Raw genomic sequence first — 16,155 nt, forward strand, 5'->3', positions numbered from 1 at the left:
AACATGCCAGGCTTGGTCCGGTTTGTGGGTGAGTCCAAGAAAGAGGACCAATTATCTACAAATTCTATCTTTTGGGAGGGGCATAAAACAGTTTTCAACCAGCGATTTAATTGTGAGACTCTACTGTAGAACTCATCACTCCTCCTAACTGGGAGGGGGCCAGAGACAATTACTTGATGCCGACACATCTTTCTAGCTGATTTACACGCTGAAGCTATGTTGCGCTTGTTGACCTCTGACTGTTTCATCCTAACATCGTTGGTGCTGACATGGATAACAATATCCTTATACCCTCTACACTCGCCAGTTTTAGCTTTAGCCAGCACCATCTTCAGATTAGCCTTAACGTCCGCAGCCCTGCCCCCTGGTAAACAGTGTATGATCGCTGGATGATTTGTTTTAAGTGTAATACTGCGGGTAATGGAGTCGCCAATGACCAGGGTTTTCAATTTGTCAGAGCTAATGGTGGGAGGCTTCGGTGTCTCAGGCCCCGTAACGGGAGGAAAAGAGACCAGAGAAGGCTCAGCCTCTGACTCCGACCCGTTGCTTAGTGGGGAGAACTGGTTGAATGTTTCTGTCGGCTGAATGAGCGACACTGGTTGAGCATTCCTACAGCATTTCCTTCCAGAAGCCATGATAAAATTGTCCTGCTGTGGTGACTGTGCGAGGCGATTTATACTACTATCTGTACTTAGTCGTGGCCTCATCCTTTCCTACACTTAAATTACCCTTGCCTAACGATTGCGTATGAAACTGGGCTTGCAGCACAGCTATCCTCGCCATAAAGTGATCGTTCTCCTTTATATTATGAGTACAACGACTGCAATTAGAAGGCATAATGTTAATGTTACTACTTCGCATCGGCTGGTGGAGGTCCTGACAAACCACGACCAGATAAAGTGTCTGGGGTGAAGAAGTTGAATGAAAAAAGTTGAGCGAGGGAAAAATATATATATAAAAACGGTAATTAAAAAGTAAAACAATCGTAAAGTTGGCCGGAAATGACGCCTGTCTCACAAGTCACCACAGATCACAAGACCATCTTGGAAGCCCTCACTACTGAATGCACTCACTACTGTAAACCGCTCTGTATAAGTATGTCTGTTAAATTAATACATTTAAAAATATATATATATTTGTCAATTTGTCATGTAACTTTAATGGCCCGAGCCAAATTGGTGTTTTGTTATGTCATATTTTTTTGTCCTGCAAGGTATTTTCCTCCCTTCAACCTGGATCTGAAACTCCACATCTTTTGTATAATTAACGAATGGTGTCTTTCAAGCTTTCAAGTGCTGAGACAACATTACAATCAGCACAGCCCAATAACCTACGACAAACATTTAGCCGATATAAGATGTGTAGCCTATAGTCAGATGTTGTGCCTCTCAAATATTTGTATTCGACAAATGGCCCCTGATTTATTCTGACAGAAGTGAAGAGCCTAAACTCTAAACTCTTGACCATCCGTGCCATTATACAGCCAGAGCTAAACCCTGCCTCTCTTATCTCCATTCAGCCAATGGGGAGTGGGGTGGGCTCGGTTTGGGAATACATTTGACATTTTAACCGTGCTCGAGAGCAAACCAGCGAATATCATTCTGATACATGCCACCACACTGACTGGAGTACAAGAGAGCATCGCACTCGAGTGCGTAGTGCTCCAAGTGCGTCTCAGTTAGAAAAGTGGATAATCTGGCTTTTTTGGCGTTGAGGGGAAAGCAACCACCTATTTATGCATTGTGTTTTTTCTTCTAAGGAACATCATAAACAACGTATTTTCCCTCGGAAAAAAACAACAGAAAATTCACCTGGAAGGTGGCAATTGATTTTCCTCCAGCTGAATGAGCAGCGCGCCCTTGTTCGTCTCTGTCCGGTGCGCTGTTGCCTTCTCCTTCCTTTGGATTTTACATAATCGAGTGTAGCCGACCCACTGGAGGTATGATGCGGTAAAAAGGAGCTCCAGCCATTCAGGTGGATGTCGCTCAGTCACTATTTTTTTTACTTCCCATGGCCGTGTTTTATAGCGTATGATCGTCTGACGCGGTAAACGGAGGTTTATCCAGTTGGGTCTCGATCCCATGCGAGTTCTCATGCATTGTGCTGATCACAACTTTACGGTCCACTCAGAAGATCCGCTGGGGCGAAATTGTAACAATAACTTCACCGATAAGCTTTGTACCACACCGTTCGCAGAATCAGGTAAAATGATTGTCTACTATGTTCTACCACGAATGTGTAAAAATAAAGTAGCCTATTAATTGTAGACAATTTGACCCCTGTGTTTTAAAATACTATTTACATTATCATATTAATTTGGTTGTTTATTGATTGGAAAACGTATACATTATGTACAATACACACTACATTATAGTATTTAAATCGCATAGACTTACTGAAAAATAGTCAGGTTGCCTAGCTAATGGAAGGTCAAGTAATGACAAGTATTTCACTGTGATGACACAAGCACAGTGACACACACACACACACACACACTGTGGTGACATGTTAGCCTCTGGTTATTACTCTCATTACAAAACTCACACACTCATCCCCTTCTCTAACATATAATCATCCTGTCTTTCTCCCTCCTATCGTTCAGGACAAGGGGAGAGAAGTTTGGGGAGAATGAGGAGTCGTCGGGTGCGGGGGAAGCATGAGCGGCCGGTGTATCACTGTTAGACGGGTGGCTCTGATGGTTCTATGGGAGTGTACAGTTCTAAGCCTCCTACAGTGCTGGGTGGTAGGGGCGGCAGCCAGCAGGGCTGGGGCAGGAGCTGGGGCGTCTGCAGGGGCAGGGGGCTCCAGCGACGCCACGGGGCCCTTCGCCTGGCTCCTGTCTGACAAAGGGCCTTTTCATCACTCCCGGGAGTTTTCTGACTTTACGGAGCGCTTCCAGCAAGGATTCACCACCAAGTACAAGATATACAGGTGAGTCTGTCTGCATGACTTAAGTAAAGATGCCTGCAGGGTTTAGCGAGACTGTTGAGATCATTGAAAGTTTGTTGAGTAGCAAGGTTCAGAGTAAGATCAACATTATGGTTTAGAGATACCTGTACAGGTGACATTGATACAGGTGAGATTGCCAGTGAGTGTGTGTTGCAAAGCAGAGGGGTTTAGCCTTACAGCTGGCATTTCTAGTTTCAAAAGAACAGGGAGGACGAGGCAGTTTGCAAAGTCTGGCAGAGTGGCCGCATATATCGCAGCTCACAACCAGTGTTCTTCATCAATAACATATACTGCACTGACTGCTGGCAAGGTCAGGTGGATGAATACTGGGGGTTGTTTGCTGTAGTGAGTGCTGTCGTTGTCACCTGTCCATACCTGTTGTGTTTATTGTGATTTTTCCATTTTCGTGCAAGGCGTGTGTGTGATTTTGCATGTGTGTCCCTGGTGTGTTTGTGTGATGTTGTCGGCATGGGATTGCTGGAACAGCATAGTGGATGATACCAGCTAAAGGTTCCTGACTGACAGTGGCGTTTGGCTGCTGGCTGAGGTGACACAGCCAGGCACAGATGGGGAATGTAACGCTGCTCTCTCTCTCGCTCTCTCAGTGCTCCAGTGACCTGTTCAGTCAGGACCAGGGAAAGGGAGTCAAGAGGTCTGTGAGTGTTAGCTCTCTCTCTCTGTGCCTTACTCCCCCCTGCTGGTGACTCTCAGCACAGAGCTACACCTGCTGAATCTGGAAGAGGAAGGGCAATAGTATCTTAGAATTTCAACACCTCAGTCAATGTGATCCCTTATTAAGGACTGTGATATGTAAGATAAGCTCTCCCTTCTCCTGTGCAAGCGATAGTTATTTTGAGCTGTTATGTTGTGCCATAAAAATAAATGTTCGAATTTTCACTCGTTTTCATAGGCAACGCATGTAAAGCATTTTTATCAAAAGCATTCACTTTTCATGTGAAAACACAGAATCCTACTCATCATACATGCTTAATTACGTCACATTTGTTTTGAGCTGACTCTGCTGTCAGCCAGAGCAAGGCACCTGGCTCACACCCTGGAGGCAGCCCGGATCCAAAACGAGTGCAATCACTTTTCATCCGGTTTAAACTCCTAGTACCAGGGTAACGCTTGCCAGATAAACAAATCCCTAAATACCCTTGCCATTCAACTGCATTAGAGCAGAATTCTAGATTGACAGTGGAATCAACCAATCAAACTTTGGCTACCATAAATTGGGTGTGCAGTGTGGCTGTTGCGGGTCGCATTATTCTGTGCTGGTACTGTTATGTCTCTGTGAAAGTTGCAGCCCTGTTTGATTAATTCATGATGAAGCAATGCTTTTGATGACATCTGCATTAGAGCTATATGTAATGTTGGGTGCATATAGTGACGTTATGACTCTTTGTCTCAATATTTGAGTTTGATACAATGTTTTGGAATAGGTCTAGGTCAAATAGGCCTAGGTCGAATAGCCACGGTTCGCCACCGACAAAAACATGTTTGTTCTGGAGAGGCATCTTGATCAACGCCTACAAGATTGAATCATACAATAGTGTCGTTCAATGGCTGGTAACTGTATGCGCTGGTTTATTTTCAGAGCCATCGAAAGGCAGACAGTTCCCATTGCCTATAGAATAGTCCTCCAAAAGGGAAATAATTTCCCGTAGCCTCACAAATCCATTTTCCAGTTACATAGAACATAAACTGCTTCAAATGGTTAAGATATAGACTCAGCAAAACCTCTTTTCTCCCCCAGCCAAAGGTTGAGTGATGCCTCAGGACCGTTACAGTAGCGTGTCCCTGTAGCCCTGGGAGTCGTGACGAGGAGCTCGTAGAGCACAGGGCTTATGGTTCCTGACAAGTGTGTGATGGGGGAGTTATATGGGGCAGAGGTCTGTGGTGTCACCTCTGCCATAGCGACTGTGTGTGTAGCAGAGGTCCATGGTAACGTCTGTTCCAGAGCCTATGCTGTGTGTCGGTGGTGACAGAACTCTCAGGGGCAGCCGAGTGAAGAGGTGAGGAGTGTTGATGGCTGTGTGTGCTTATGTGCACAGTCTTGCGTGTGTGTGAGTAAGCTATACAGATGTAGGATCTTCATTTGATCACTCTTTGTTGCTGAGAACTGCAAACTTGTAGTGTATTCAAGGTTTAAAAAGGCTTCTAAAGTTTTTAGTTTCCACTTTAAACTGTCAGACTTGATTTGCACTAACATTTATCAACTCTACAAAAAAATCTATTAATTTGAATTCACATAATTTACGTTTCATGTTGCTTCTGGATTATTTTCCACCTGTAGCAAACTGGCTCTTATTAATTAAGTATTCAGACCCTTTGACTTTTTCCACATTGTATTGCGTTACAGCCTTATTCTCAAATGGATGGATCGTTTTTTGTTCCCCATCAATCTACACACAATACCCCACAATGACAAAGCATAAACAGATTTTTCTAAATGTTTACAAAAAGACCCTTTTGATCTCCGGTGACTCATTTTTCCATTGATCATCCTTGAGATATTTATACAGCTTGATTAGAGTCCACCTATGGTAAATTCAATTGATTGGACATGATTTGGAAAGGCACACTCCTGTCTATATAAGGTCTCACAGTTGGCAGTGCATGTCAGAGCAAAAACCAAGCCGAGGTCGAAGGAATTGTCGGTCGCTCTCCAAGACTGTAGCTCTCCAAGACAGGGATATGTCAAGGCACAGATCTGGGGAAGGGTACCAAAACATTTCTGCAGAATTGAAAGTCCCCAAGGACACAGTGGTGTCCATTCTTCTTAAATGTAAGTTTGGAGCCACCAAGACTCTTCCTAGAGCTGGCCACCTGGCCAAAATGAGTAATCAGGGGAGAAGAGCCTTGGTCAGGGAGATGACTGAATGCCAGAGTGTGGAGATGGGAGAACCTTCCAGAAGGACAACCATCTCTGCAGCACTCCACCAAACTGCACTTTAAGGTAAAGTGGCCAGACGGAAGCAAGTCCTCTGTAAAAGGCACATGACAGCCCACTTGGAGTTTGCCAAAAGGCACCTAAAGGACTCTCAGACAAAGATTCTCTGGTCTGATGAAACCAAGATTGAACTATTTGGCCTGAATGCCAAGCGCCACGTCTGGAGGAAACCTGGCACCATCCCTACAGTGAAGCATGGTGTTGGCAGCATCATGCTGCTGGGATGTTTTTCAGTGGCAGGAGACTAGTCAGGATAGGGAAAGATGAACGCTGCAAAATGCAGAGATGTTCTTGATAAAAACCTGCTCTAGAGTGCTCAGGACCTCAGACTGGGGTGAAGGTTCACCTTCCAATAGAATGATGCCTCTAAGCACACAGCTAATACAACGCAGGAGTGGCTTGAACCTGATCAAACCTCTCTGGAGAGACGATAGCTGTGCAGCTCCGCTCCGTTCCCCATCCAACCTAACAGAGCTTGAGAGGTTCTGCAGAGAAAAATGGGAGAAACTCTCCAAATACAGGTGTGCCAAATACAGGTGTGCCAATCTTGTAGCATCATACCAAAGACTCAAGGCTGAATCACTGCCTAAGGTATTTCAACAAAGTACTGAGTAAAGGGTCTTTATACTTATGTAAATGTAATATTTCTTATTTCATGTAAATGTTGTAAAATTTCATTATGGGGTATTGTGTAGCTTGAGGGAGATTCTGTTTTTTCAAAGAAGGCTGTAATGTACCAAAATGTGGAAAAAGTCAAGGGGTCTGAATACTTTCCGAATGCACTATGTGTGAGATATTCCAGGCACTGCTACAGTAATGTGTCCTTGCGCAGAGTGTGAGATCCTGGCTCGTCTGCTTTGTTGTGACAATAGAGACACAATGATGATCGACAGTGAACATGGTGTGTAGCTCCACCCTGCTCTGCCAAACCCCATAGATTATAAACCAGGCCATATGATGGCTGTTTACAGTGAAGGTGATTACATTCACACCTGCCTCTGGTAAGGAGAGAGGCCGGGTACTAAATCCACATATGTTAGGCTCCCTCCATTATGTGACAGTCGCCTCATTTTGTGGCCCAGGCTAAAGACCTAGGATCGGGACTAGGGAGAGGGTAATACCTTAATGACCCTGTTGTGTGATGAGAATTAGCTCATCATCCTGGAGATATAGCGATACGCTACAGTGACTATTACATGCAATTCTATCCTAAATCCATGATGCTGAATCCATATCACATTGTTTACGTGAACCATACCAAGTAAATCATTCTCTGGTGAGTGTTTGATCCTTTTTGGTGGTGTTGGTGGCATGTTCACTATTGGGATCATTATTCAGAGAGGATCATAGCTGTTCTCCATCTCACTTTTCCCTTTTCTCTTGCTTGCCGTCTCTTGCTCTCTATCACACAAATTAAGCAGCTCAATTAGGAAAGTTGATCTGTGCTCCTTTGAATGTGAAGCTGGCTATTGACTTGAAGCTGGCATAGGGGCTGTTTACTTCAATGTCATGTGTGGTGACTTTGAGGTCGTTGCAATCAAAAGGATATTTTTTCCTGGTTCTAAAAATTAAAAACTATTCCTCTGTTGCTGATGGGGTGTGCACATTGTCACAGTAGCTTCATCCCTGAGAGAGAGAGAAACGCACAATGTAAGATTTCAACTTGTAAAAGAGCACAGCCTGTACAGTAGAAGCTGTGCACTGTTATTTAAAAAAAATGTTAAGTCAACAGAGGTGCTGAACATTAGCTGTACATTGACAGAACATGTTTGTAGATTCAAATGACATTTGAAAATCTTACAATTACAGACATTTAAATTTAAGTGACAAACTGTTAATTAACATTCTCTGCTTTAGCAGGGAAAAATTACAGTAAAAAAACATTTGATTTTAAAGTGTTAAGATGACTGAAACTTATTGTAGAAATGTTCCAAATAGACAATTTTAGGGGTACATTAATGTATGTTTACAGTAATTCCATAAAAACACTCATTACTTTTTTTTAGTTTTATAGATTTACTGTTAAACTGTAAATATACAGTAATGTACCCTTACTTGGCTATTTGGAACATTTCTAAAATATGTTTCAGTTATCTTAACACATACTTTAAATCAGAAATTACTGTTAAGTCTTAATTAAGCTGTAAATCAACTTGACAATTTTTTTTAAATACATAGTCACATTTTGGGGTAAATCTGAATATTTCATAATATTGAAAATGTATATTTTGATAAATCAAATTAGGGGTTTCAGAAGTAAATAAACTACTGTATATAAAATGTACTTACATCAGAAATTATTATTTTACTGTAATTTGCCTTCCAAAGCAGTGAATCTGTTAATGTCTAATTTCAAGATTTTCACATGGCTTTTCAACCTGAAAATGTTCTGTAATTTTACAGTATTTAAAAAAAATGTATATTTACAATATTGCCCTGTAAATATATGGGCCATATCTATAAAATTACAGGACAGTATTGTAACTGTCAAAAGCATGGCACCACAGGGTGCCAAACATTAACAGTAAAATTACAGAAAAATGTCATTCAATTGACGTGTGAGAATCTTAAAATTAGACATTTTCACGAAGAGTAAGAATGACAGAAATGGTTCATTAAAATGTCCTGCTTTGGCAGGCTAAAATTACAGTAAAACAAGTAATTTTATTAAATGACCATATTTACAATGTATTTTTATAATATTGGCTAGTTAATTTACATCCGAAACCCCTTACCTTAATTGAAAATGTATGTATGTGTTAGGATTCAAGTTAATGTACAGGATCAGATTGTTCAAACATTTCCAGTTAGATTATTTGCCTCAAAATAAGCAGATTATGTAATTATCTAGTAGAAATTGATGATTTAAAATATTAATTTAAAACCCAAATCATTCATAAACAAGTTTTCATATGCGTCTATCTGTCAGATATAAAACACATCGTTAACAGTAGGCCAAGGGCCTCTGATATTGGCAAAGCAACTTGCTGTGCATGATTCTTCAAATGTGTGTTAGTGATGGGCTGGAGAGGACCTGAACAGAAGCTCTCTAGGAATAGAATTGGCGAACCCTGTGGTAGGCTATAACTTACAATAGTTTAATGCAGTGTACAAGTGGATAGGGAATAAAATGTTATGGAAGCAAATCCATAGACTCCTTTATAGGAGCATAACATGTGGAGAGTCAACTCATGCATGCTCCTTCCCTCTACTTCAAAGCCAGAAAAATGATATCCCCTCATCATGAACATCTCTGGAGCACCTGATGAAAGCATATTTATAACACCATTAGAAATGTATGTAAAACAGTTATTATTTTTTTTTTTTTTTTTGGGGGGGGGTAAAAAAATACACATTACAAGTACATTTCAAAACTTACCCAGCCACTGTTTTATTTGAAGATATTATCAGTTGTATAGCTTATGGATGTTCACCCCCTAACATAATGGTTTAAGATGGCTTGATGGTTCATGTTTTTACTATTTGATTCTCCATTTAGAACACCTGGGGGTATCAGAAACAAATATGGATTTTTGTTGTTTATGAAACTTGAATTTGACCTCACTGCTATCATCTCAATAAACAAACTTCCGTTTCACACAGAGTAGTCACATTAGCAAGCTAGTTTAGATAACTACCAGGGATGAATAAACTGTTATTATTGAGTTCTGTGACATTCAGAATGCAAACGGCGCTGCTCTATAAACAGAACCAAAAAACTTCCAGGGTCATTTTCTCTAAACAGCTGCTCAGTGATAACTCTGGTGTAATTAGATCAGCTCTGAAAAATAACTGTTGTGAATGAAGGTTGAAATAATAACGTTGTCTTGTAGTGTATTGTTATATACCTCACATCTTCAAGAAATGGATAGGGTCCTCTCTCATGAATCAAGGCAGGCCTCGCAGCACAGCCTCCCTCTGAATGGAACTGACAAAAAAGCACAATTTACACCATTGTTATTAAAGTGGTTGTAAAATAAAAACTACGGAGCAACCTGAGCAAAAAACAGACAACTAACTTACACAGTCCTTACACAATTCCATGTCCTATCTCCTCACCTTCACAAAATGCAGTTAATTAAGAAGGTCTGAAGGAAGGCCTATTGAGGTATTCAAGAGTTATTTAATGGCGGAAAATATCAGATTTCATCTTGAACAGTCCTGGCAAACTGGATTTAATCTCAGTGACGAGGCTCATCTTCCAAAATGTATTTTTAAAATATTTATTTATTAACCAGGTAGGCAAGTTGAGAACAAGTTCTCATTTACAATTGTGACCTGGCCAAGAGGTGGCCAAAGGAAGAGTTGGTTTTGGAGGTGACCAGAGGGATATAACTGCTGGAGCGTGTGCTACGGGTGCGTGCTGCTATGGTGACCAGCGAGCTGAGATAAGGGGGGACTTTACCTAGCAGGGTCTTGTAGATGACCTGGAGCCAGTGGGTTTGGCGACGAGTATGAAGCGAGGGCCAGCCAGCGAGAGCGTACAGGTCGCAATGGTGGTCAGTATTTGGGGCTTTGGTGACAAAACGGATGGCACTGTGATAGACTGCATCCAATTTATTGAGTAGGGTATTGGAGGCTATTTTGTAAATGACATCGCCAAAGTCGAGGATCGGTAGGATGGTCAGTTTTACGAGGGTATGTTTGGCAGCATGAGTGAAGGATGCTTTGTTGCGAAATAGGAAGCCAATTCTAGATTTAATTTTGGATTGCAGATGTTTGATGTGAGTCTGGAAGGAGAGTTTACAGTCTAACCAGACACCTAGAATATGTGGACAACTACAAATACCTAAGTCAGAGCCGTCCAGAGAGTAGTGATGTTGGACAGGCGGGCAGGTGCAGGCAGCGATCAGTTGAAGAGCATGCATTTAGTTTTACTTGTATTTAAGAGCAATTGGAGGCCATGGAAGGAGAGTTGTATGGCATTGAAGCTCGCCTGGAGGGTTGTTAAGTGTTCAAAAAAAGGGCCAGAAGTCTACAGAATGGTGTCGTCTGCGTATGGGTGGGTCAGAGACTCACCAGCATTGATGTATACAGAGGAGAGTCTGTCCAGGAATTGAACCCTGTGGCACCCCCAGAGACTGCCAGAGGTCCGGACAACAGGCCCTCTGATTTGACACACTGAACTTTATCAGAGAAGTAGTTGGTGAACCAGGCGAGGCAATCATTTGAGAAAACAAGGCTATCGAGCCTGCCGATGAAGATGTGGTGATTGACAGAGTCGAAAGCCTTGGCCAGGTCAATGAATACGGCTGCACAGTATTGTTTCTTATCGATGGCGGTTAAGATATCATTTAGGACCTTGAGCGTGGCTGAGGTGCACCCATGACCAGCTCTAAAACCAGATTGCATAGCGGAGAAGGTATGGTGGGATTTGAAATAGTCAGTAATCGGTTTGTTAACTTGGCTTTCGAAGACCTTAGAAAGGCAGGGTAGGATAGATATAGGTCTGTAGCAGTTTTGGTCAAGAGTGTACCCCCCTTCCCCTTTGAAGGGGGGGATGACCACAGCTGCTTTCCAATCTTTGGGAATCTCAGATGACACGAAAGAGGTTGAACAGGCTAGTAATAGGGGTGGCAACAATTTTGGCAGATAATTTTAGAAAGGGTCCAGGTTGTCTAGCCTGGCTGATTTGTAGGGGTCCAGATTTTGCAGCTCTTTCAGAACGTCAGCTGACTGGATTTGAGAGAAGGGGAAGGCTTGGGCGAGTTGCTGTGGGGGGTGCTGTTGACCGGGGTAAGGGTATCCAGGTGGAAAGCAGTGGCCAGCCATAGAAAAATGCTTATTGAAAATCTCAATAATAATGGATTTATCAGTGGTGACAGTGTTTCCTATGTTCAGTGCAGTTGGGCAGCAGGGAGGAGGTGTTCTTATTCTCCATGGACTCCCTACAAAGGTAAAAGGTGGGATCTACGTAATTTTCTTTACTGCAAAACCGGACATAAAAGTATTATTTTTTTTGTAAGACAGACAGCAATTTCTGATACTCCATTATATATTCTGAACAACTTGCTTGTTCTAGTGTCAGGAACTGATTACAAATTATCAAAGCTGTTTGATCAAATTCGTAGTTATTGCGTTTTGCCTGTAGGGATTCTTTCACATATTATTCTCTGATCAATAGGCTGTAGATTTAACACCACCAAAAAGAAGGTGTGCTATTATTACTAATACCTGCTCCTTCCATGACAGACTGACCCATGATCCCTTATTGATGTCACCTGTTAGATCCACTTCAATCAGTGTAGATGAAGTGGGGGAGACTGTTAAAGAAGGATTTAATCCTTGAGACAATTGAGACATGGATTGTGTATGTGTGCCAGTCAGAGGGTGGATGGGCAAGACAAAATATTTAAGTGACTTTGGGGGTATGGTAGTAGGTACCAGACGCAGCTGTTTGCGTGTTTCAAGAACTTCAACGCTGCTGGGTTTTTCACACTCAACCGTTTCCTGTGTGCATCAAGGTCTACTATCCAAAGGACATCCAGCCGACACCAGGCCAGTGGTCAAAAACGGGTCATTGATGAGAGGACAGAGGAGGCTGACAAGAATTATTCATAGAAACTGACTGGCTACAGTTAGTCAACTGACAGTCCAGTACAACATTTGTGCCCAAAGACCCGTAAATAATGCACAACTCGCCTTACCTTGACACATGGGGTATGGCAGCTGACGATCTTAGGGTTACACTCCTTTCAGCAAGAAAGTGTGGTTGCAGTGGGCTAAGGAATGAAAACAGTGGAGAATTGGAAAAATGTTCCCTGGCCTGATGAATCCTGGTTTGTGCTTTTTTTTAGGCTGGTGGTGGTTTGGGGTGTGTTTTCATGGCACACATTGGTCCCCTTTAAAAAAGTGGACCAACAGTTTAATGCCACATAATATCTGAACATCAGTTGCATCCCTTCATGGAAGCAGTGTATACATCTGCAAAACCGAAAATTGTTTTTTTATATAAAAAACAAAATATATATATATATTCCCCCCCCCCAGCAGGATAATGCCCTATGCCACAAGGTTAGAATTGTCCAGGAATGGTTCCACAAACATGACAGTGAATTCGGCTTACTGCAGTGGCCTGCCCAGTCACCAGATATCAATCCAATTGAGCAGCTGTGGGATGAGATGGAACGAGCTACACCCAGCCAACTTGACACAACTGTGAAGTATTGGAGTCAACATGGGCCAGCATCCCTGTGGACCACTTTTGACACCTTGTAGAGTCCATGCCCCAACAAATTGAGGCTCTTCTGAGGGCAAAATGGGGTGCCAATCAATTTTAGGAAGGTGTTCCTAATGTTTTGTACACTCTGTGAATAGTAATTCAGTTTATGCAGACCATGATGCATGCATGCCCAGAGTATAAAAACAAATGTATATATATATTTATTTTACCCCCTTGTTCATTGGGTAACTGTGTAAAATGGCTGGAAATATGTTCTTTGCTCTAGCGCCTTGCTTTATCTAATGTTGAATCACAATTGAGTATTTTATCTGAAATCCACATGCTGGTGTGAAAGTCAAACACCCTACACATGGTGCAAATAGGGTAACCCCACTTGGGAATGGTAACGTGGCTTTCACTACATCAGCCTCCTCAAACATCCAGCCGTGCTTTCCAATTGCCTCACTGCTGCCATCCCAATTCTTACACCAATGTAGCAAACTTCAATGCAGAGAAGGGAACCTGGGTCACTGCCATGAAAAGCATACACCATACACATTGCGCCAATAGGGTAAACCCACTTGAGAATGGTAACGAGGCTCATATTATCGAGGACCACTATATTGCTCCCTCCAAATGGGAAGGCACGATTCTGTGCTTCAACCACATCGGCCTCTTTAAATGTCTGGCAGTGCATTCCAATGGCCTCACGGCCACCATCCCAATTCTGGCACGAGAGTAGCGAACGGCTGGGCAGGGAAGGGAACCTGGGTCACTGGCATGAAAGGAAAACTCCCTATTAACAAGGTTAACCCACTTGGTGGGAATTGTACCGTCACTATAATACATTTGCAAATAGCCTACTTAAAGAGTTCACTCAAATTACAAAATTACATTTAGGCTTTAATTACCCTGTAAAGTATGACCTCAATCCATGCTTTGGTTTAGCTTCCCCTGGCACTGTTTCCAAATGCTAATATTTTTAGCATTTACATTTACATTACATTTAAGTCATTTAGCAGACGCTCTTATCCAGAGCGACTTACAAATTGGTGCATTCACCTTATGACATCCAGTGGGACAGTCACTTAACAATAGTGCATCTAAAACTTAGGGGGGGGTGGGGTGAGAGGGATTACTTAACCTATCCTAGGTATTCCTTAAAGAGGTGGGGTTTCAGGTGTCTCCGGAAGGTGGTGATTGACTCCGCTGTCCTGGCGTCGTGAGGGAGTTTGTTCCACCATTGGGGGGCCAGGGCAGCGAACAGTTTTGACTGGGCTGAGCGGGAGCTGTACTTCCTCAGTGGTAGGGAGGCGAGCAGGCCAGAGGTGGATGAACGCAGTGCCCTTGTTTGGGTGTAGGGCCTGATCAGAGCCTGGAGGTACTGAGGTGCCGTTCCCCTCACAGCTCCGTAGGCAAGCACCATGGTCTTGTAGCGGATGCGAGCTTCAATTGGAAGCCAGTGGAGAGAACGGAGGAGCGGGGTGACGTGAGAGAACTTGGGAAGGTTGAACACCAGACGGGCTGCGGCGTTCTGGATGAGTTGAAGGGGTTTAATGGCACAGGCAGGGAGCCCAGCCAACAGCGAGTTGCAGTAATCCAGACGGGAGATGACAAGTGCCTGGATTAGGACCTGCGCCGCTTCCTGTGTGAGGCAGGGTCGTACTCTGCGGATGTTGTAGAGCATGAACCTACAGGAACGGGCCACCGCCTTGATGTTAGTTGAGAACGACAGGGTGTTGTCCAGGATCACGCCAAGGTTCTTGGCGCTCTGGGAGGAGGACACAATGGAGTTGTCGACCGTGATGGCGAGATCATGGAACGGGCAGTCCTTCCCCGGGAGGAAGAGCAGCTCCGTCTTGCCGAGGTTCAGCTTGAGGTGGTGATCCGTCATCCACACTGATATGTCTGCCAGACATGCAGAGATGCAGAGATGCAGAGATGCGATTCGCCACCTGGTCATCACAAATCTCATTCACGTCATGGGACCGATATGAGCGTATTTCATATATGTCCAAATCATCCGAAAGTATCTACAATTGAGTGTAAAGGTCAACACAGTAACTTAGATGATTTGAACAAAATGTGCAGAAATGCTATTATCGGTGCCATAACTTGAATGGGATTTGTGCCACCAATGCTAAAACGTTAGCATTTTGGAAACCGTTCCAGGGAAACTCAACCAAAGAATGGATTGCTGTCACCCCTTTTCCATGTACTCCTAACAGGGCAAGAAAACCAATATGTAATTTTGGAATTAGGGTGAACAAGAAATGCTTACCTTACATTAGAATGTGTGGCACAAATCCAATGCAAGTCAATGGTACATACAGTACCAGCCAAAAGTTTGGACACCTGCTCATTCCAGGGTTTTTATTTTATACTATTATCTACATTGTAGAACAATAGTGAAAACATCACAACTTTGATATAACACACATGGAATCATGTAGTAACCAAAAAGTGTTAAACAAGTCAAAACATATTTGAGATTATTCAATGTAGCCACCCTGTGCCTTGATGATAGCTTCATGAGGCAGTCACCTGGAATGCATTTAAATTAACAGGTGTGCCTTCTTAAAAGTTAATTAATGGAATTGCTTTCCTTCTTCTTAACTTGTTGGGGACTAGGGTTCCATCTTTGGAACACCCCCCCACGTTCAGCTGGAAGGTGGCGCTTGGAACGCAAATTTATTCCTAAAAAATATTTAACCTCCACGCATTAAGTCCAATAGCTCAAATGAAAGATAAACAAGTTGTTTATCTACCCAGCAAGTCAGATTTCTAAAATGTTTTACGACGAAAACATAGCACATATTTATGTCAAACCACCACCGCAGACATAGCTCATTTGCATAGCCAAGTAGGAAAAAATATGCAATCAACAAACGCAGGATTAAAAGAAAAATAATTTCACTAACCTTTTGAAATCTTCATCAGATGACAGCAATATAACATGTTACACAGTACATTTATGTTTTTTCAATAATATGCTATATATATCCATAAATCTCTGTTTACAATGACGCATCGTACAAAAAATGCTACTAAAATGTCCGGAGAAATGACGATAGCTCCGGCAGATAACGTC

At 42.6% G+C, this 16,155-nt stretch overlaps 1 protein-coding gene across 1 annotated transcript in view; it reads left to right on the forward strand.

Moving 5' to 3' along the window:
* The first annotated feature begins 1,595 nt into the window (after positions 1-1,595).
* The window catches only part of LOC123996351 (BMP/retinoic acid-inducible neural-specific protein 3-like), a 59,671-nt gene continuing 45,111 nt past the window's right edge, over positions 1,596-16,155 (forward strand). The window contains exons 1-2 of the mRNA XM_046299725.1: positions 1,596-2,202; positions 2,603-2,931. Coding sequence (XP_046155681.1) covers positions 2,657-2,931 — 275 coding nt within the window. The 5' untranslated portion in view covers positions 1,596-2,202; positions 2,603-2,656. The remainder of the gene's footprint in view (positions 2,203-2,602; positions 2,932-16,155) is intronic.

This window comes from Oncorhynchus gorbuscha, linkage group LG15 (assembly GCF_021184085.1).
Source record: "Oncorhynchus gorbuscha isolate QuinsamMale2020 ecotype Even-year linkage group LG15, OgorEven_v1.0, whole genome shotgun sequence".
In the NCBI taxonomy this organism is placed as follows: Eukaryota; Metazoa; Chordata; class Actinopteri; order Salmoniformes; family Salmonidae; genus Oncorhynchus; species Oncorhynchus gorbuscha.